Genomic DNA, 22,521 nt, shown 5'->3' on the forward strand with positions numbered 1-22,521 from the left:
ATACCATATAGTCCTTTAGGTTATACAATAGTACAGTAGGTTATACTACCTAGCTTTGTGTTAAGTAGACTCTATGATGTTCGTGCAATTAAGAAATTGACAAACGACATGTTTTAAGACCATAAGTCTGCGGTTAAGAAGAGCTTTGACTCCCCCGACTAGTGTGGCTGAGTGGATTGATCTCTAGCCTCTGAACCAAAGCATCACCAGTTTGATTCCAGTCAGGGCACACTCGTGGGTTGTGGGCCAAGTCCCCAGTTGGTGGCATGCGAGAGGCAACCACACATTGATGTTTCTCTCCTTCAATTTCTCCCACCCTTCCACTCTCTAAAAAAATAAATAAAATCTTCAAAAAAAAAAGAAGTGTTGACTGTATAGATTCTGGTATGACAATTTTTCTCTCAGCATTTTAAACATAGCATCTGACTGCCTTTTGCCTTGTGAGGTTTCTGCTGAAAAATTTGTTTTATTTTTATTTTCTCTTTTTTAAAAAATATATTTTATTCATTATACCATTATAGTTGTTCTATTTCCCCCTTCATTCCCCTCCATCCTGCACACCCCTCCACCATTCCCCCCCTTTAGTTTATGACCACGTGTCTCAAGTTCTTTAGATTCTATATTTCTCCCTACTATTCTTCCCCTCCCCTGTTTTCTACCTACTGTCTGTGCTATTTTCTGTACCTTCTCCCCCCTTCTCCTCATCCCACTCCCCTGTTGCTAACCCTCCATGTGATCTCCATTTCTATGGTTCCACTCCTGATCTAGCTGTCCTCTTATTTTGCTTTTGTTTTAGGTGTGGTTGTTGATAACCGTGAGTTTGCTGTCCTTTCACTGTTCATATTTTTCATCTTCTTTTTCTTTAGCATAAGTCCCTTTAACATTTCATATAATAAGGGCTTGGTGATGATGAACTTGAATTTGATCTTATCTGGGAAGTACTTTATCTGTCCTTCCATTCTAAATGGAAGCTTTGCTGGATAGAGCAATCTTGGATGCAGGTCTTTGGATTTCATGACTTGGAATACTTCTTTCCAGCCCCTTCTTGCCTGGAAGGTCTCTTTTGAAAAATCCACTGACAGTCTGAAGGGAACTTCTTTGTAGGTGCCTGTCCCCTTATCTCTTGCTGCTTCTAGGATTCTCTCCTTCATTTTAATCTTGGCTAATGTAATTATGATGTGCCTTGGTGTGTTCCTTCTTGGGTCCAACTTCTTTGGCACTCTCTGAGCTTCCTGGATTTCCTGGAAGTCTATTTCCTTTGCCAGATTGGGGAAGTTCTCCTTTATTATTTGTTCAAATAAGTGTTCCACTCGTGGTTGTTTCTTTTCCCCTTCTGGTACCCCTATAATTCGGATGTTGGAATGTTTAAAGATGTCCTGGAGGTTCCTAAGCCTCTCCTCATTTTTTGGAATTCTCATTTCTTCCTTCTTTTCTGCTTGGTCATTTCTTTCTTCCTTCTGGTCCACTCCATTGATTTGAGTCCCAGTTTCCTTTCCATCACTATTGGTTTCCTGTGCATTTCCCTTCATTTCAATTAGTTTAGCCTTCATATGTTCCTCCAATTTGTGGCTAAAATCAACCAGTTCTGTGAGCATCCTGATCACCAGTGTTTTGAACTGTGCATCTGAGAGGTTCGCTATTTCTTTTTCGCTTAGAGTTATTGGCTCTAGGGCTTTGAGTTCTTCTTGAGCCATATTTTGGACTGTTTGTGCCTGTTATGTATGAGGAGCAGAGCCCTAGGTGCTGACCAGGGCTGGGCCGCTCAGTCCCTGGGTTGTGATGCTGTATGTGGGGGCGGGGCCAAAGGAAAGCAATGAGGGCCCCCCCTCTGCTGCCTCCTGTGGCCACTGCAGCCCGCAGGGTCTGTCCCACTGTGCGCAAATGTGCAACCATGGTCAGGCCGCCGCTGGGTTCGCCCCCTGGGGCCTGCGCAGTTGGTCCCACTGCTCACTCCTTTGCTGGTTTATCTGCAAGCAAATGTGTGCCCACAGCCAGCCCGCCGCCTCGAGCCCTCACTGGGTCAGCCCCATGTGGTGCTGCCTGGGCGCCTGGGGTTGGGGGATCTTTCTTGCTTGTCCCCGCTACACTGTTGGCTCCGCCCCTCTTACTGGTCTGGCTGAATGGTTCGTTGTTGTCGGACTTCCGTATAGTTCAATTTTTCTGTTCTTTGGCTGCGTCTTTGTTCTCCAAACCTTTGTTGTATTCAAACTTGTTTGTGGGAGAAGGCACAGTGTTTCCACCTACACCTCCATCTTGGCGGAAGTCCCGGAAAAATCTGTTGATTGTCTTACTGAGCATCCCCTTTTTGTATGATTTACTTTTCTCTTGCTGCTTTCATGATTTTGTCTTTAATTTCCAACAGTTCAATTATGTACCTCTCTGTGTTTATCCTTTATGCAGGTAGGTGGGTTTCTTGTATTTTTACATCCATGGTTTTCCTCAAAATTGAGAAGGTTTTTGCCCATTAATTCTTGAAATAATCTCTATTTCTCATCCTCTCCTCCTTCTTGGATTCCACAATGCATGGACTCCATAATGCATATATTGGTCTCCTTTGCTGACACATAAGTCCCTTGGGCTCTTTTAACTTTTTTCATTCAGCTCCTCATACTCAATAATTTCAAATCACCTTTCTAAAAGTCTGCTGACTCTTTTTGTTTATCCAAGTCTATTGCTGAACTCCTCTAGAGAATTTTTCAATTCAGTTATTGCCTTTTTCAGCTCCAAAATTTCTTTTTGGAGAACTTTATTATCTTTCTTGTTATTCTCATTTTGTCTGTAAATAGTTTTCCTAGTATCCTTTATTTCTTCATGCATGTTTTTTTTATTTCTTTTTTTTTAAGATTTTGTATTTATTTATCTTTAGAGGGAAAGGGAAGGAGGGAGGGAGAGAAATACCAATGTATGGTTGCCTCTCATGCATTCCCTGCTGGGAACTGGCCTACAACCTAGGCATGTGCCCTGACTGGGAATCGAACCGTGATCCTTTGGTTCACAGGCCCACGCTCAATCCACTGAACTACACCAGTCGGGGCCTTTCATGCATGTTTCCTTTCAAGCTCTCTGAATATATTTAAGATAGTTGTTTTGAAATATAAGTCTGGTAAGTCTGATATATAGGTTTCTTCATGAGCTCTTTCTAGAGATGTAATTTGTTCCTTTGAATGGGCAATCCTTTGCTGTTCCTTTGTACTTCTAGTGACCTTTTGTTGAAAACTAGACATTGAATAAAACAGCCACCTCTCAAACTCTTTGCAGACTGGTGTAGAAGACCTTCACTAACCAGTGAGCCATTAAGCCTTAGGATGAGCCCAGCATAAAGGCTTAAGGTTTTTTCAGGTCTTTTCTTGCATTTGTTCTGTCTGGACATACATGTATGCTTTTTTAAACCCCCTACCTTCCTTTGTCTGCTTTTAAATGTCTAAGTTCCCAGAGTATCATCTCAGCTACTTGGATGCTCTGTAGATGTTCAGAGGTATTCCTGTCTGTACTTGTTCATGTCTCTGCAGTAACCTCTGCAGTTTTCATGTGCTGCAGCTCTTGCAACTACCTTTTGTGCTTTCCAGTCTGAGATACAAACTATGCTGTTGCTCCCTGTCTAATCTCCAAGTCCGGTAGGAACTAAAGCAGTCCTTCGGACAGCCATAAGACAGAACAGAATGTTGTTCTACCTTATAAACTAAGTTTTATCCTGCTTCTTCTGTCCCAAGGAAAGGAATAAAAAATTATGCTGCTTTCTACTGGCCATAGTGTGCACACCAGGGAAAGGGCAGGGCAAGTGCAATAAAACACCACAAAAATAATTGTTTGCTTAGTTGTCGTAAACCTCTGACTGGTTTCCATGGCTGCTATATGGTTACTTTGATCAGTCTATAGTTATTTTCTGATTTTGCTATGGGAGAATGAGGAAGTGGACCTTCCTAGTTTTCCATCTTACACACATATTCTATGTCTTGAGCTGTTTTCTCCCATCCAAGTACTAACCAGGCCCAACCCTGCTTTGCTTCCGAGATTAGATGAAATTTGGAGCGTTCAGGGTGGTATGGCCACAGACTGTTTTCTTTTTAAATTTTCTATAATGTTCTGTATTTTTAAAACATTTCAAACTAAAAATGTTTGGAGTGGTAGTTATAAATAAAAAAAATTTATACTTTTTTGAAGACTTCATCTTAAGGGGAAACAAAGTTAAAAAGGAAAATAAAAAGGACTTTGTGCTAAAGATATTATTCTGAGTTGATTATTCTGAGTCAAAGATAAAAAACATTTAAATGGTGAGTTATATTCAAAACCTCAAAAAAATTCTGTACAATTTCCAAATACACTGTAACATTAAGGAATACAGATATCACAGAACTAGTTCTTTAATGATTTTATCCAAAGTACGAAAGCAGCAACTGAGTGCTTTTTAATTTCTGTCACTATATATCAGTTCTGTTTGTTCTACAATTCAATATAAATGGAATAATATAGCATAGCATATAGGGTTCCACTGTATAAAAGAACAAAAATTATTTTTGTTTGTCCCTTTATTTTTATTGTTGACACTATTGGAGATGTCCTCATCCCTCCCTGTGCTCCCTGCCTCCCCTGACAATACATCCTTTCTCCCAGCTCTAGTTTCTCCTTCAATCTATGCATCACCACGCAGTTTGTGTTGATGAGTTATACATACACATTCTTTGGCTAATCCCTTCACTTTCACCTAGTCCTCCCTTCCCTCCTCCCCTCTCACAGGTGTTCCATGTATCCATGCCTCTGTTTCTATTTTGTTCATCAGTTTATTTTGTTCATTAGATTAGATTCATTAGATTCCGCATATATAAAAATGATATTGTATGGTATTTCTCTTTCTCTGACTGGTCTATCCTGCTTAGCATAATAATCTATAGGTCCATCCATGCATTCACAAAAGGTAAGAGTTCCTTCTTTTTTACAGACACATAGTGTTGTTATGTAAATGTACCAAAGATTTTTTTATTCACTCATCTACTTATGGGCACTTGGGCTGTTTCCAGATCTTGGCTATTGTAAATAAAGTTGCCATGAACATAAGAGTATATGTATACTTCTGGATCGGTATTTCAGGATTCTTAGACTACATCCCCAGAAGTAGGATCACGGGGTCAAAATGCAGTTCCATTATTAATTTTTGAGGAAACTGCATACTGTTTTCCACAGTGACTGTACCAGTCTGCATTCCCACCAACAGTGCACCAGGGTACCCTTTTCTCCACATCCTCTCCAACACTTGTTTGTTGATTTTTTGATGGTAGCCATTCTGGTACATATGAGGTGATACCTCCTTGTTTAAATTTGTATCTCTCTGATGGTTAGTGATGTTGAGCATTTTCCCACGTCTTTTGGCCATCTGTATGCCCTCTTTGGAGAAGTATCTATTCAGATCCTTTGCCCGTTTTTTAGTCAGATTGTTTTTATTCTTAGTGCTGAGTTGTGTAAGTTGTTTACATATTTTGGAGATTAACCCCTTAGTACCAATGGCAAATAAGTTCTCCCACACAGTGGGTTATCTCTTCATTCTGGTGATGGCTTCTTTTGCAGTGCAGAAGCTTTTTAGTTTGATATAGTCTCATTTATTTATTTTCTCCTTTGTCTCCATTGACCTAGGAAGCATACTGGCAAAAATATTGCTCTGAGAAATGTCTGAAATTTTACAGCCTATGTTTTCCTCTAGGATTTTAGACTTACTTTTAAGTCTTTTATCCATTTTGAGTTTATTCTTGTGTATGGTGTAAGCTGGCAGTCTAGCTTCATTTTTCTGTATGTATTTGTCCAATTTTCCCAACACCATTTACTGAAGAATCCTATTGTATGTTCTCACCTTCTTTGTCAAATATTAATTGACCATAAAGACATGGGCTACCTGTTCTGTTTCACTGATCTACGTGCCTGTTCTCACGCCAGTGCCAGGCTATTTTGATTACAATGGCTTTGCAGGATAGTTTGATGTCAGGTATTTTGATATCTTCAACTTAGTTCTTCTTTCTCATGGTTGCTGAGGTTATGAGGGTTTTTTTAAGTTTCCACATAAGTTTTTGGAATATTTGTTCTAGATCTGTGACATATGCCATTGGTATTTTAATAGTTATTACTCTGAATCTGTAGATTACTTCAGGTAGTATGGACATTTTAACAATTTTAATTATTCCAATCCATGAACAGAGTATGTTTCCACTTACTTGTATTTTCCTCAATTTCTTTATTCAATATCTTATAGTTTTTCCGAGTACAGGTCCTTTATCTCCTTTGTTAAATTTATTCCTAGGTACCTGGTTTTGTTGCTGTTCCACTACTAAATGGGACTGTTTTCTTACTATCTCTTTCTGACAGTGCACTGTGGGAATATAAAAATGCCACCAATTTCTGTATATTAATTTTGTATCCAACACAACAATTACTTTTCATTCATTTGCTTATTGGTGGATGTTAGGGTTAATTCAGGTTTGGGCTATTACAAATAAAACTGCTATGATCATTTGTGTATAAAATTTCTTACAACATTTCTTGTAAATGTTTTCATTTCTCTTAATAAATACCAAAAATTGGGGTTGCTGGGTGGTATATAACAAATCCACATTTAATTTTACTAAAAAACTGCCAAACTATTTCCAAAGTGCTTGTATCCTATTCAAGTCCTACCAGCAATCACTTGTCAACTCCTGTTTGTAAGACTATTTAATCTTAACTATTCTAGTAGATGCCTACTAACCTCTCATTGTGCTTTTACCCGACATTTCCCTGAGGCACCTGTAAGTGTAGAGAGGTCCTTTATCAGAGTAAGATGTCCTTTGCTTTTCTAAGTTTGTTGAGTTTTCATTATGAATGGATATTGAATTTTATTCTAAGTAACTTATGTCTTCATTACACTGACTTTTAAAAAAGACCCTACAGCTAACAGTAGACTTAAATACTGAATACGGTCCTCCTAAGACAGGGGACAAGGCTAGGTAGTCTGCTGCCATCACTTCTATTCATCATTGTCACAATTGTCTTGGCTATGCAATAAGAAATGAAAATACAAAAGGAAAAAAAAGAATATAGGCTGCAAAGGAAGACGTTAAACTGTCCCTATTCTCATATGACATGATTTAAAATGACAATCCTAAGGAATCAATAAAAAATTAGAAGTAGTAATTTTTTAGTAGACCTTCAGTAATCCTCTGAAGGTTTTAGGATTCAAGGTTAATACAGAATCAATTGTCTATCCTGGGACTTATCTCAGAAATACAGTTTGTTTAAATTTTTAAAACAAATGTAATTTACCTTATGTTTACATGATAATGTATGTAGAAACCCATATGGAATTTACAAAAATTGACTAGCATTAATAAGTGAGTTTAGGAAGGCTGCATAATACAAAATCAATATACAAAATAAATGGTATTTTTATATTCCAGTAACACTATTTGAATAATCCTTCTAACTGCCAAAGACAGAATCTGAGACATTAACCAATTTCTCTCTTTCCCTTGTGAAATTACTCTACCTTAATCAAACCAGCAAGTTCTGTCAACTTTATCTCCTAAATATCTCTAACACCCACTTTTCTTCATTTCCTAGCCCATCACCTTTCCTAGTAAAACCAGGACCTGAAACATTTCTGAAACTAGAACTTAATGGTCTCTCTTTCTTTTTTCTAGTTTTAAGTATTATTTAGGAGAAAACAGTAGGGTCTCCTCAAAACTTTCCAGAGACCAGAGGTCAAGCTGGATCAGACTGGCCCCAGAGGCACGAGCAGGCCCCGGTAGCTGCTAACCAACCCCAAGCTGACAGCCTCAAGAGCACAGCAGAACCACAATTCATAGAATTCAAGTAGAAGAGGTGCTCTTTTACACAGAGAGCCCTCTAAGAAGTGAGGGACCTACCAATAAGAAAGATCTGCTGCATCCGAATCTGGTCACACACAGGAAGGATAAAACAAACTCTGCCAGATTGTGATTTCTTTGTTCTCTGTGGTCCCTTTCACATTCCTAACCTTAGATAACTTAGATCCAGTTAGTTCTAATTCACACCCCTTGATTTAGAATTAATAAATATGCACCACCTCTCCTTAACTCTTACCTCTTAAAAATGATCCCGAGTCTTTATTGGGAAAGGCTAATTAGAACTTTGTCTCTCATCTCCTCATTTAGCTGCCCTACTGAATGAATCCTACTTTTCTGTGAAAACCTGCTGCCTCAGACTTCTGGTTTCTCTGTAAGTGGCAGGCAACAAACTCACCACCCTTGTTGGCCTTTGTTCTGGTAACACTAGTAACTTCATTACTGCGACTATCTCTAGTTTGTAACTCTATTTGTAACTGCCTGCACTGTAACCAGAGTGAGGTCTAAAATACATTCAAGTCTAATGTTATCTATGTAAATAAATCCTTAAGTGACTATAATCTTATCATAGATTAAAAGGCACTTCATGTTCTGATACACTACTCAAACCTTATCTTTAACCCATTTTCTCTCCTTGCTCTATATTCCATCAATATGAAAAAATGTTTTCAGTTCCTTAAATGCAATGTTCCTCTCCTTTCACTCTGTAATTCTATACATTGCCCATTCTCTCTGAAAGACATCTCCATACCCCAGATCCCAGTGTCATTCCCCCCTAAAATGGAACAAAGTTAAAAAAGACCAAAAGTAAAAAATGTAACATTTGGCAAGCAACTAAAGAGGTTTATACAGATAGGTAAAAAGAGCCTCAGTTAAGGTTTTACAGTAGAAATAAATGAAAGGAATATGAAAGAAATACTGGCATGTGAAATAAAAGCAAGTATTTTAGCAACCATGTTGAATTAAAACATGACTTGTTTCTTACTTTAGTAGTCTTAATCATTAGCCTATTGGGTTAAAGCAGTGATTTTCAAAATGTGGTTCCTTGGACTAGCAGCATTATCATTTTAAGGGGAGTTGATTGGTGCATATTATTGAGCTCCACACCAGATTTTCTAAATCAGAAACTCCAGGCAGAGAGGCCCAGAAATCATTTTAAGAAGCCTTCAGGTGATTCTAATGTAAGTTAAAGTTTTAAAGCAACAAGGATTACAGGATATGGAAACAGTAGTAAATCATCGTGACTCCGACACAAACAATCAGAAGAATGAAACTGCAGAAAAATATGTCAGTAGTAATTATAACTTACTCTTTATCCTATTGAAAGGCACTGTAATTCACTTTGGGGGAAGAAAAAGTAAATGCACAGGAATAATACTCTCATATAATCTCAAGGCTCTAATAAATATTATGTTGATAAAGGCCACTAACAAACAGCCACTTTCAGCCCTGGCTGGTGTGGCTCAGTGCATTGAGTGCTGGCCTGTGAACAAAAGGGTCACTGGTTCAACTCCCCAGTCAGAGCACATGCCTGGGCTGCAGGCCAGGTCCCTAGTAGGGGGAATGTGAGAGGCAATCCCATATTAATGTTTCTCTCCCACTTTTTCTCCTTTCCTTCTCCTCTAAAAATAAATAAATAAAATCTTAAAAAAAACAGTTACTTTTATGTTAAAAACTGAAGAAATTGTGCATAATAAATTATAACCACATTACTCATTATTTTGCTCACTCAATAAACATTTACTGAGTATTGTTATTATATAAGACATTAAAAAGCTATAGCCGTGATAGACAGATTTTAAATGAAAGCAAGAGAATTTTCAAAAAAGTCAAAGCTTTGCTTTAAGTAATTTTGTTTTTCACAGTGGAACTCATTACCAAGGAAGGGTCTAAAGAAAAAAATAGTCAACTATGAATCTATATCTCCTATGTATAAGACCTTAATAACACCCTAGGTTCTTTCAGTTTATCAATTATAAATTAATTTTAATGTATGTTTATTTATAAGGCAATATTAATTCTGATTCTCTAAAAATATGTATACACATGAAACATATACATTATATACATGTATGAATAATACACACAAGCTTTAAGGAAAAAAACTTTGAACTAAGGAGTAACGAGAATTCTTTCAGAACATTACCAAATTCTTTTTGATCACTGCTGGTAATTTTATTGCATGGTTAGCTCCTCTGCACATCTATATTATCACCTCTTGGGAAGCAACATTTTGCAGTAGGGAGCATGTGGGATTTTGAGTCAGATACATGTGAATTCGAATCCTTTCTCAGCTACTGAATTATCTGTGCCATTTAACAAGTTTGTAAGTCTCAGTCTTTCTGAGTCTTTTCTCAGTCTTTTATCTTTAAAAGAATTTCAATGACACATTCATAAGATTCAAATTGAGAGAATTTGGCTCATAAATCCACAGTAGATGTTTCATAAAAGTTACTCCCTCACTCCTTGCTCTTTTTAAGAACTACTTCCATTTCCCTCAGTCCATTATTTATCCTAGAAGTCTTGATATATTTCATGCTGACAACCAGAAATGAGACATTACTCACATTTGTACTCTAAAGGTCCTTGCTTGGACACATTTTGGTGTTTCACAGATTCTTCTGAATATTTAAATATTGTAATTGTAGTGCTATGAAAAAACTTGTGTGGGGAGGCAAGAGACCCAAGTCTAGTTTCATTAATGCTTGGACTTTTTAAAAAACTTTTAAAATATTTTATTTATTTATTTATCTTCAGAGGGGAAGGAGAGAGGGAGAGAAACATCAATGTATGGTTGCCTTTTGTGTGTTCCCTGCTGGGAGTTGGCCTGCAGGGAACTGGCCTGCAACCCAGGCGTGTGCTCTGACTGGGAATCGAACCTCGATCCTCTGGTTCGCAGGCCCGCGCTCAATCCACTGGGCTACACCAGCCAGGGCTAATGCTTGAACTTTTTATCCCCTTGGACTGAGATAACGTTCCACGAAAAATAAACATGTTAGACAAGATAATCTCTAAGGCTTTGAGTCTTTAAAATTCTATTATTTGGTGGAAGAATTATTTTGGATCATTAGCAATTGGATCCTTGGACCTGGGAATATATCTTATTTGGGAAGGAATGCTCAAGATAGAAAAGAATGATAAACAGAGGAGAGCAAAAAGATCAATCCAGCTCAAATGCCTCTGCTTCTCCACATTCATCCTGCTGTAATTGTTTTAGAAGAGAAATGTCTTCTTGTATACAAATTTATGTGATATAATTTTTATCTCTTATAATACTTATAATCTTTTATCTCTTTTATGTGAGTGATCTCAGTCCTTCCAGAATACTTTCTCAGGAATGATGGTGTTTCATACTCATGGCAGTGACTATGGTAGTAAGAAGCTGGTCTCTCTTTCATTTGTTGTCTTGTCACTTCTCCAAGCAATCTAAAGATAGGATTATACAATAAACGGTCTGACCTATCAGTGTCAGCAAGATAATCTAAGGATTATCAGTTTTTACCCCAAATCTGCTTAGAGTGAGGTCTAGCAGTCACCTTTCAGATGTTTGCCTGGCTTACAATTTACCTTTCTGCAAAAAGTTTCACTGCTGACATTTGTTATCACTTCTACTTTCACATGTGTTTACTCATGGAGAAATAAAACTTTTCTCTAGGCCCTTTGAGAAGCTCAAGTCATCTGGTAAAGACTTCAAAGTTTGAGGAAGGTTTGTTTATATTTTAGTTCAGTACAAAAGGGTTTATTTCCATTGAGACTAACTGGCCCCTTGCTTTGTTTTATCCACATCATCCTCACAGTTTTCAATAAAAAATCAGTAAATTATGCCAAGAATAAATAATATGCAACATTTCATATTTATTTCCTAGAGCTAGGATCATGACTGAGAGAGCAAGAGAGAAACAGGAAAGAGAGGGAGGGAGGAACAGATGAAGGGGGAGAAAGAGAGGAAGACCCTAGTCATAAGAGTTACTTGTATATTTGCATTTTCTATAGCCATTCCATCAATATAGTCTTATAAACTAGTTTCTAGGCCCTGGCCAGGTAGCTTAGTTGGTTAGAGTGTTGTCCCAACGCACCAAGGTTGCAGGTTCAATCCCTGGTCAGGGCATATACAAGAATCAACCAGTGAAGGAACAAATAAGTGGAACAACAAATCAATGTTTCTCTCCCCCATCCCTTTATCTAAAATCAATAAATATAAATTAAAGAAAAACACAAAAATGGATTTATAAAGTACTGATCCAGAGAACCATTTTTTTATCCTCAGTTTTTTTTAAACTATGAAAAATAGTTCCTTCAAAACAGCCATTCTCTTGTACTAGTCAAAAGGTCATCACATTCTTTTGTAAAAGATCTCACTGTATAATCATATAAATTTACAAAGAATGCAACATTTCTATTATTTATCACATGCTAACTTCAATTTCTATGATGTGATCTTTCCAATAAACAGAACCACTACTGCAATTAGTGAGGCATCAGTAACAATATGAAAAACTTAATAATGCCCAAGAACTGCAGAGCTCTGAAATATAATCTATCGCATTTGTGTCTCCATTGAATCTCCCTATTCGTAAAATTTACACAAACAGCTCACAAATTCCACAAAAAACCAGTATCTTATTAATGCAGGCTAACATTTATAAGACTCAAGATCCAGTAATATTTTTAAATATTTTACATCAACATTATAGTATTAAATTTGTATTTTAATCTATGCCAATTTTCTGAGTTAAGAAGCATATTTAGATATACTTCTTAGTTGTCTGAGACACATAAATAAAGAAAATGGAACTAGTCTGACTGACTTATAAATATAAAAAAACTTAGGGAAAAAACTTACAGATTAAAACATTAAGAAAATGAGAAACAAAGGCAAAGAATAACCTCTGATCATTCAAAAACTTTTGTCTTTCTTGTTTTTGAGGTTTTTTTTAAAGATTTTATTTATTTATCTTTAGAGGGGAAGGGAAGGAGAGAGGGAGAGAAATATCAATGTATGGTTGCCTCTGGTGAGTCCCCTACTGGGAACTGGCCCGCAACCCAGGCATGTGCCCTGACTGGGAATCGAACCGCAATCGCCTGGTTCACAGGCTTGCGCTAAGTTCACTGAGCTACACCAGCCAGGGCTGTTTTTGAGTTTTTAAAAAAATCATTAAAATTATTGGGGTGATCCTGGTTAATAAATTTATACAAATTTCAAACGTACAATTCTATAATACATCATCTATATATTGTTTTTTTCCCGTCAAATTTAAGTCACCTTTCATCATGTCACAATTGTCAATTTTTTTTAACTCACTACAATAGTGAACATTATAAATCACAAAGAACTTCATATTAGGAACAAAGAGAAAACCTAAAATAAAAATGAAAGGCAACAGCTTAAACTTACTGGGTTATCTGTGGAATCATCAGCCAACTGTAAACCAAAATAGTCACGCTCAGTCAAATCAAGATGTTTGAAGACTATATCCAACAGAACTTGCCCCTGATCATGTTTCTAGAAGAAAAATAAAAGGAAATCAACACTGATAGGCTACATGCACTTTCATATTTTTAACCTCTTGGACTTTTCTTCTCTTGTATTAGATTGGCAGCTGTTTCCATCCCATGACTATTGAGAATGAAGATATGTTACACACTATTTAAAAAACTGTCTGACTTACTTTCACTTAAACTGATTCAAAGACTACATAAAAAATATGAAGATACATGGAAAACCTCTAAATGAAAATGCCTTCTGCTTTCACAATAGTATGGTATTTTTGTAATTTTATATTGTTGCCATATTAACATGTATATATTCACATTATTTATCATACTGTTTATTTCCTACATTTAAATTGACTGGAAAGTGACATATTTGACTAAATTCAATTTGAAATTTGTATGTCTAAAATAAATAATGCCACAAAAAGGGAAATAAAAATGGTGAACATTATTTGTAGCAAACTGATAAACTGATAGATATTTTAGTTATAAAAGTACCCAGAGAACTTTAGAAAAATTTAAACCTCATACCAATTCTATCATGCACACATTATTTATTATCCTGCTGTTTTAGTAAGAGTAACAATAAATTCCCTAAGTCCCACACTTAGTAAGTTGTGGTGAAAGGGCACAACTAGATAATTCCCTTTAAATTTAACTAATAAATAAAAGCATGAAGAAATAATAATCATGTTCAGTAATAAAAAAAATCAAGGTGGAAAACTATAATAACCATCCAAAAAATAAAACTCAAAGAATTAAGATAAACACTTATTGCTAATATTATAGATACACATAATCATTAGGAAAGCAATTTGAAAATAATAAACAAGAACAATAACAGTATTTACTACTTCCAGTATCCTAACCTGAGTGAAAAATAAAACCCAATATTAGGGGGAAAAGCTATACATGTCAATATGTTCACTGAACTATTATTTATATAAGACAAGTATTAGAAAAACATGTAAGCAGTGGCATATTTTACCACCAATTTTTCCTGTCATTAGCTATGCCAGTTTGATAGCTTCCAAATACAAGTTAGAATCAAAACTTAGAGCTGAAACAATATGGACATATATTTTGTTTTCATATATTGGAAAGTACAGAGGTACTACAGAACCCAGAACCAGCTAATTCAACAGAGGAGAGATGTAATCTAATACAAGGTTTTTTTTTCCATCTCTCTTATCTGCATTCCTGGTGTTGACTGCATTTGCAGGCTGCAAGCAAGATGATCATGGCAATTTCAAAATTCAGAGCCATACATAACAATGTTTAAAACAACAACCTTCCTTGTAAGGTTACCTTACAATGAGCTTCCCTTCATGTCTTATTGACCAGGCTGAGTTGCAGAATTCATCAATGGCAGGAAGTACCATATTTTTCAGACTATAAGACACTCCCCCTTGGGAGGAATAATGGTTGTTAATGCTGCTGTTGAGTTCTGTTTACATTTACATTGGTGAAATATTATGTTATTTACATTATTAAATATTTTACATTTTTTGCTTCAAAATTTTTTCCCTACTTTAAAACCTAGGTGTGTCTTATGGTCCAAAAAACACAGGGTATGTGCTTCAAACAGTGCTTTACAATGGTGGTTCCTATTCAAATAACCTGTGCATATTTTTATGTTGATGCAACTCACCACCCTGAACTCCCTCCCATTCTCATTAAATTGATGGAGATCAAGCAGTAACCTGTTTAAAAATGTACTAAGATAATTTTAATTTCTAGAGATAAGAAAATAGACCAATTTCTCCCTATACTCCACCGAAGTGAAGCATTAAAAAAAAATCTTAAAAAAAATTTTTTTGAAAGGTACAAAGAAGGCAGTAGCCTGGCTAGGGAATTCTCTTAGTTTTCTTTGCATTTTTTTTTTATTGAGGTAAAATTCACACATATAAAATTAACTGTTTTAAAGTGTGGAATTCAGTGGCATTTAGTACATTCATGGTACTGTACAAATATATAATGTCTAGCTAGTCCCAAAACATTTTATCACACCAAAAGAATACCATATCTATTAAATAGTATCCCTTGCCTTCCTCCAGGGCCTGGCAACCACTGCTGTATGTAAAATTTACCTATTCTGCACTGACTGATGTGGCTCAGTTGGTTGGGCATCATCCTGCAAAGCAAAAGGTCACCAGTTCAATTCCCAATTAGGGCACATACCTAGGTATGTGGGTTTTGGTCCCTGGTCAGGGTGCATGCAAGAGGCAACCATCAGTATTTCTTTCTCATATCAATGTTCATCTCCCTCTCTTTCTCCCTCCCTTCCCCTCTCTAAAATAAAAAGAAAACAAAAAAATTAAAGTTATCTGTTCTGTATATTTCACATAAATGGAATTGAACAATGTGTGACCTTCTGTGTCTGGCTTCTTTTGCTCAGCATGATGTTTTCAAAGTTGATGCATGCTGTACCATTATACCCATACTTTATTTCCTTTATATGGGTAAACAGTATTTTATTTATATGGCATATCACAATTTGCTTAGCAGTTGTTGGACATTTGGACAGTTGTTGGACATAGTACCTTTTGGTACTATGAATAATTCTCCCATAAATACTGATATACAGGTATCTATTTGAGTATCTGCTTTAGATTCTTTTAGGCATATCACAGAAGTAATATTGATAGACCATATGAAAACTCTGCTTAACTTTTTAACTCCTTTCTACAGCAGGTATACCTATTTTACATTCCAACCAATGCATGAGGGTTTCAATTTCTACACATCCTTGAAAACATTTTTTATTTTCTACTCTTTTGATCACAGCCACCCCAGTAGGCATGAAGTATTACTTCACTTTGGTTTTCACTTGCAATTCCATAATAACTAATGATATTGAGCATTTTTATACGCTTCTGGCCATTTGTATACCTATGAAAGCATGTCCAATCAAGTAATTTGCTCACTTTAAAAACTGGGTTAATAATCTTTGTTACCAAGTTCTAGGAGTTCTTTTCATAGTCTGGATGCTAGATTCTTATCAGTTGAGAATTGGAAATATTGTCTTCCATTTTGCAGGTTCTCTTTTCACTTTCTGCATCACATACTTAGATATACAAAACTTTTTAATTTTTGTGAAGTCAATTTATTCACATTTTTCTTTTGATGCTTGTGCTTTTGGTGTCATATCTAAGAAATCATTGTTAAATCCAAGGTTCTAAAGAATTATCCTTGTATTTTTTCTAAACACTATAGTTTTAGCTCTTACATGTAGTTCTCTCAGCCTTTTTGAGTTTTCTTGAAATAAAATCCTAGAATATACCCATAATGAATCACATTTGAGAAACTGACCACAGTTAAAAGAGAAAAAGATTTATAAACTCAAGTACCATATTGTTTTCAGTTAGGCCTCTGGATAACACACACGTGAAGTTGACCAGAATAATATCACAAAGGTTCTGGATACCAAATTGTCATCATAACCACAACCTACAAATTCAGGCCAGGACTTTGTGACTCCGTGAAACAAAATAGACTGAATGTAACTCAAGAGTCACATAGTGCCCAAAATATCCAGGATACTACCTAAAATCACTCATCATACCAAGAGCAGGGGAGAAAATCTCAACCGGAATGAGAAGAAATAATCAACACATGTCAATCAACATTGACATGACTAATGGGGAAGATGGCCATGCAGTAGGACAAAGAGTATTCCTCTCCCCACCACACATGGGAGAAAAACCCGGCCGATCTGCAGAGGAACACAGCAAATAGCCAACAGTGCCTCAGCATACGGGAAAACAGGAGTCCAGAAATTGTAGCGGACACTGAAACACCAGACGGTGAGGAGATGGCTGTAGGTCAATAAGGTCCAAGGGCCCAGGGCAGAGGCCGCAGGCCAAGGCTGTGGACTCCGCAGTGCCAAGAGCCAGGGGCCTGGGCCAGATCTGCCCTGGACTCTTTGGGAGCCGAGGGCTGGCAGCAAGATCCTTGGGGGAGAGCAGGGTCATCAGCTCCCTCCCTACAGGACCCCGAGCAGTTTGAAAAATACTGGGAGAGACCTGTTTGCTTGAAGTGTCAGACCAAATGAGAATAAGGAAGCAAACAAGGGGGACTTGAACACCTGTGGAGTCTCTGGTCGCCGGCTTGAGAGAACTGAGAGTCGCCCTTGCATTCCCTTGCATTCCTGTAGCACTGAGAAAGGTTCATGCACAAGCCTGCAGGACCAGGGAAGCCTGGCAAGGCGTGTGGGGCCGCACCCCAGCTCCCAACGGTGACTCCCAGGGAGAAAAAGTGCTCCAAAAAAGGACCTGGGTTCCCTCAGTGGAGCTGGGGAGAGGAGCCAGTATGGATCTTGGGAGAATGCTCATGAGACAGGCTGAGTTCAATGAGAAGGGGGAAAAACCAATCGGTGCTCAGCCTGCTGCAGCCAGTAAGACCAGAAAAACTGGTTTGGCCAGCAGAAAGGCAACAAGAAGTGGTTTTTTTGTTTGTTAAGTAATCTTTTATTTTTTAACTTTATTATTGTTTTATCTTTCAATACCTTTTCCTTCTCTTTCCTTCTTTCTTGTTTTATTCCTTCTTCCATTCTTTCCAAACCTAATGCTTTCCCCTCCCTTTTGCTACCTTTTTCTCTTCCCCTGACAAGTGAGACAAAAAACTTGGAACAGCGAAAAGACCAGAGTTGGACCCAAAGAGGGGGCATCCCAACCGTAGAGACAGAGACACAAATTTCACTTTGCTATAGCAGAGAAACTACAAGTTACTGTATATTTCTATTATTGTTATTTTTCATTATTCTTACATCTTTTATTTTAATAGTATCTTTGCATTCCTCCACTTTCTGTATACTCTTCATTGCCTTGGCTGGTTATACTGTATCATTTGACAGGTTTCCCCTGTCCCCTCATTCATAGTCTATTCCTAAATTACTGTCCTTTACTTTACCTGTGCAACATCAACACAATATTGAAGGTCCAATACTCCCTATTCTTGGTATCGCATACACTCTGTCATATGATTGTTGCTTTAATATTATTGTAAATAAAAGCTGTTCCATACTATTGTAAATACTATACAACACCCCTCCCAGGTCTTAGTCCACTCCATTATTTCCTGAACTATAATACTGTAGAGGTTAACATTATTCTCTATTACACTATACCTATTTACCTTCCTTTATTATCACATTACCTCAGAATATGACCACCCACAACCTCACTGCTTTCTACATCCAACTCACAAGCCTTCCTTCCCCAACAAGAGCCCTATCTTCTTTCCATGCTTTCAAAAAAGTCGCTAGGTGGGTTGAAGATTATACTTATAAATATACATACCCAAAGGATCTCCTATCTCTTCTCTACCGGCTGCTGCTGTAATTATCATAGAATACTCTCCTGCTGTAATAAACCAATTTGCCTTCCCCTCCTACTAATGACACACACACAAAAAGAGTAGGTGGAAGCAGTGAACATCAGGATACCCACTGGACGAAGAAACCCAACAACAAAGGAACCACCAACAGATAACAACAGAAGAAGGTGAAGGAGAAGATGGAAACTACACAAACCTCAATCCAGGACCTATCTGGAAATACATCTAAACAGTGGAGAAACTACCCAGTGCAAACAACTGAACAAGAGCAAAAGACAATCCTCAAAAACCTGTGCACATAGAACAACTACCTTCAACACAACCTGCCATCATCACCAGCACAACAAATTAAAACGGGTGGTCGACAGAGGCATTCGCTAGTGGAAAGGACCTGCAAAAGAAAGACCCAAAACAGACAAAACCTAAAGACAAACAAAGAGACAATGTTTGTCTCTTTGACAAACAAAGAAACAAAGGACAGCCCAAAACCAGTGAGCTGGGGAGATCAAGGAGAATACACCACTGAATCTCACAGGTATCATATACATAAGTTGACACCATAAACCCAGGGAGCCAGAACAAATCTATTTAAGACGCTAAAGCTAACAAGAAGAGTCGCATGAACAATGGGAAGAAAAAGAAACAATCCCCAAATTAAAGGAAAGGAGAAAACCTTCAGAAAGAATGCTAGATAAAATAGAGGCAAATCAACTATCAGATATTGAATTCAAATGGTTATTCAAATGGTTACCAGTGAATTCACTGGTTATCAGGAAATTCAAAGAACTTACAACGAGCTACCAGAAACTAAAGGGGAGGTACAATGAATTCACTGCAAACTATTTCAACATGAAAAAGGAAATAGAAACTATCAGCAAAGGACAAGAGGAAATGAAGAATACAATTTCTGAACTGAAGAAAACAGTGGAAAAAATCAAAAGCAGGATTGATGAAGTAGAAGATGACATCACAGAGTTGGAGGAAAAAGAAGAAAAAAGCACCCAGAAAGAGCAAGAAAAAGAAAAAAAGGCTCAGAAAGAATGTGGAGGGATTAAGAGAAATACAAGACAATATGTAACGTAATAATATCCATATTAACAGGGATACCAGAAGGAGAAGAAGAAGAGCAGGGGATAGAAAACCTATTTGAAAAAGTAATGAGGGTAAACTTCCCTAATTTGATGAGAGAAAAAGTCTTACAAATCCAGGAAACACAGAGATTCCTAATCAAGAGGACCCCAAAGAAACCCACTTCAAGACACATCACCATTAAAATCGCAAAATTCCAAGATAAAGAGAGAAGCTTAAAGACAGCAAGGAAGAAACAGGAAGTAACATAAAAGGAAGCCCCTATAAGGGTAGCTACTGATTTCTTAATGCAAATGCTACCAGAAGGAAGAGAATGGCAAGAAATATTCCAAGTAATGAGAACCAGAGGCCTGCATCCAAGGCTACGTTGCCCAACAAGACTCTCAATCAAGATAGAAGGCCAAATAAAGAGCTTCAAAGATAAAAGAAGTCTAAAAGAATACACCTTCACTAAACCAGCTCTGCAATAAATACTAAAAGGACTGCATTAGGGAAAAGAAGGAAAAGAGAGAGAGAGAGAGAGGAACACAGGTATGAAAATGACAGTGAATAAGTACCTATTAATAACCTTAAGTGTAAATGGATTAAATGCTCCAATCAAAAGATATAGAATAGCTGAATGGATAAGAAAACATGACCCACATATATGCTGCCTACAAGAGACTCACCACAGGACAACAAACCTACACAGACTAAAAGTAAAGGACTAAAAACAAGTTTTCCAAGCAAATGGCAAAAAAAAAAAAGCCGGGGTAGCAATAACTGTATCAGAGAAAACAGTCTTCAAAAAAAGGGCCATAAAAAGAGACCCAGAAAGTCACTTCATAATACTCAAGGGAAGAATCCACCAAGAAGACATAAACATTGTAAATATATATGCACCCAACGTAGGAGCACCCAAATATATAAAGAAAATCTTAGAGAACTTCAAGAAAGATATTGACAGCAACACAATTAAGTTGGGGATTTTAACACTCCACTGTCAAAAATGGACAGGTCTTCCAAACAAAATCTCAACAAAGATATTGTGGCATTGAACTACACCGTAAATGAAGTAGACTTAACTGATATATATAGAGAGCCCTTCATCCCAAAGAAGCTAAATACACATTCTTTCTAAATGCACATAGAACATTTTCAAAGATAGACCACAGGAGAGGGCACAAAACAAGCCTGAACAAATTCAAGAAAACTGAAATCATACTAAGCATTTTATCTGACCACAAGAGACTGAAACTGGAAATGAACCCCAAAGGAAAAAAACCAAAACACCACAAATCATGGAGAAAGAATGGTATGTTACTAAACAACGAATGGGTCAAGACTGAAATTAGGGAAGAAATCAAAAAGTTTCTGAAAACAAATAAAAATGAACTCTAAACAACCCAAAACTTATGGGACACAGTGAAGGCAGTCCTGAGAGGGAAGTTCATAGCAATACAGGCCTATCTAAACAAGATAGAAACATTTCAAACAAACAACCTAAACCTAAGCCTACAAGAACTCGAGGAACAACAACAAAGACAGCCCAGAGCAAGTAGAAGGAAGAAAATAACCAAGATCACAGCAGTATTAAATGACATAGAGACTGAAAGCACAATTCTAAGGATCAATGAATCCAGCAGCTGGTTCTTGGAAAAGATAAACAAAATCAACTATCCATTAAGCAGACTCATCAAGAAGACAGAGGACCCAAATAAACACAATCAGAAATGAAAGAGGAGAGATTACAACTCACACCACAGAAATACAAAGTATTGTAAGAAATTACTATGAAGAACTGTATGCCAAGAAATTTAAAAACCTAGGTGAAATGGACAAATTTCTAGAAACATATCATCTTCCAAAACTCAATGAAGAATAAGCAGAAAGCCTGAATAAACCAATAACAGCAGATAAAATTAAAGCAGTAATCAAAAAACTCCCATCATACAAAAGCCAGATGGCTTCACAGAACAATTCTACAAAGCATTTAAGGAAGAGCTAACCCCTATTCTTCACAGACTATTCTAAAAAATCCAAAATGATGAAAGACTCCCAAATTCTTTTTTATGAAACCAGCATCATCCTAATTCCAAAACCAGATAAAGACACAACAAAGAAAGAAAACTTCAGGCCAATATCGCTGATGAACATAGACGCTAAAATCCTCAACAAAATATTGGCAAATCACATGCAACAATACATTAAAAAGATCATATACCATGACCAAGTGGGATTCATCCCAGAGATGCAAGGATGGTTCAATATTCGCAAATCAGTAATTGTAATACAACACATAAACAAAAGCAAAGACAAAAACCACATGATCAAATCAATAGATGTGAAAAAGCTTTTGATAAGGTACAATACTCATTCATGATAAAAACACCCAGCAAAGTAGAAATAGAGGGAGTATTCCTAAATATAATAAAGGCCATATATAGGAGACCTACAGCCAACATCATCCTCAATGGGCAAAAACTAAAAGCTTTTCCACTAAGATCAGCAACAAGACAAGGTTGTTCACTTTCACCACTTCTATTCAATATTGCATTGGAAGTTTCAACCACAGTGATCAGAAAAGAATAGGAAATAAAAGGCATCCAAATCAGAAAGGAGGAAACAAAACTGTTGCTGTTTGCAGATGACATGATAGTGTACATGGAAAATCGTATAGACTCTACCCAAAACTGCTTCACCTAATAAATCAATTTGGCAAAACAGCAGGGTACAAAGTCAATATCCAGAAATCAAAGGCATTTTGTATATCAACAATGAA

General features: G+C 36.9%; 1 protein-coding gene across 3 annotated transcripts in view; it reads right to left on the reverse strand.

Annotated features, from left to right (window-relative positions):
- The window catches only part of PTPN4 (protein tyrosine phosphatase non-receptor type 4), a 272,802-nt gene that overhangs the window by 158,693 nt on the left and 91,588 nt on the right, over positions 1-22,521 (reverse strand). For all 3 annotated transcript variants that reach the window (XM_037049882.1, XM_037049881.1, XM_037049880.1), the window contains one exon: positions 13,237-13,344. In XM_037049882.1, coding sequence (XP_036905777.1) covers positions 13,237-13,344 — 108 coding nt within the window. The remainder of the gene's footprint in view (positions 1-13,236; positions 13,345-22,521) is intronic.

The sequence above is a fragment of the Sturnira hondurensis genome, unplaced genomic scaffold (assembly GCF_014824575.4).
Source record: "Sturnira hondurensis isolate 20B ecotype Veracruz unplaced genomic scaffold, ASM1482457v3 Scaffold0006496, whole genome shotgun sequence".
NCBI lineage: Eukaryota > Metazoa > Chordata > Mammalia > Chiroptera > Phyllostomidae > Sturnira > Sturnira hondurensis.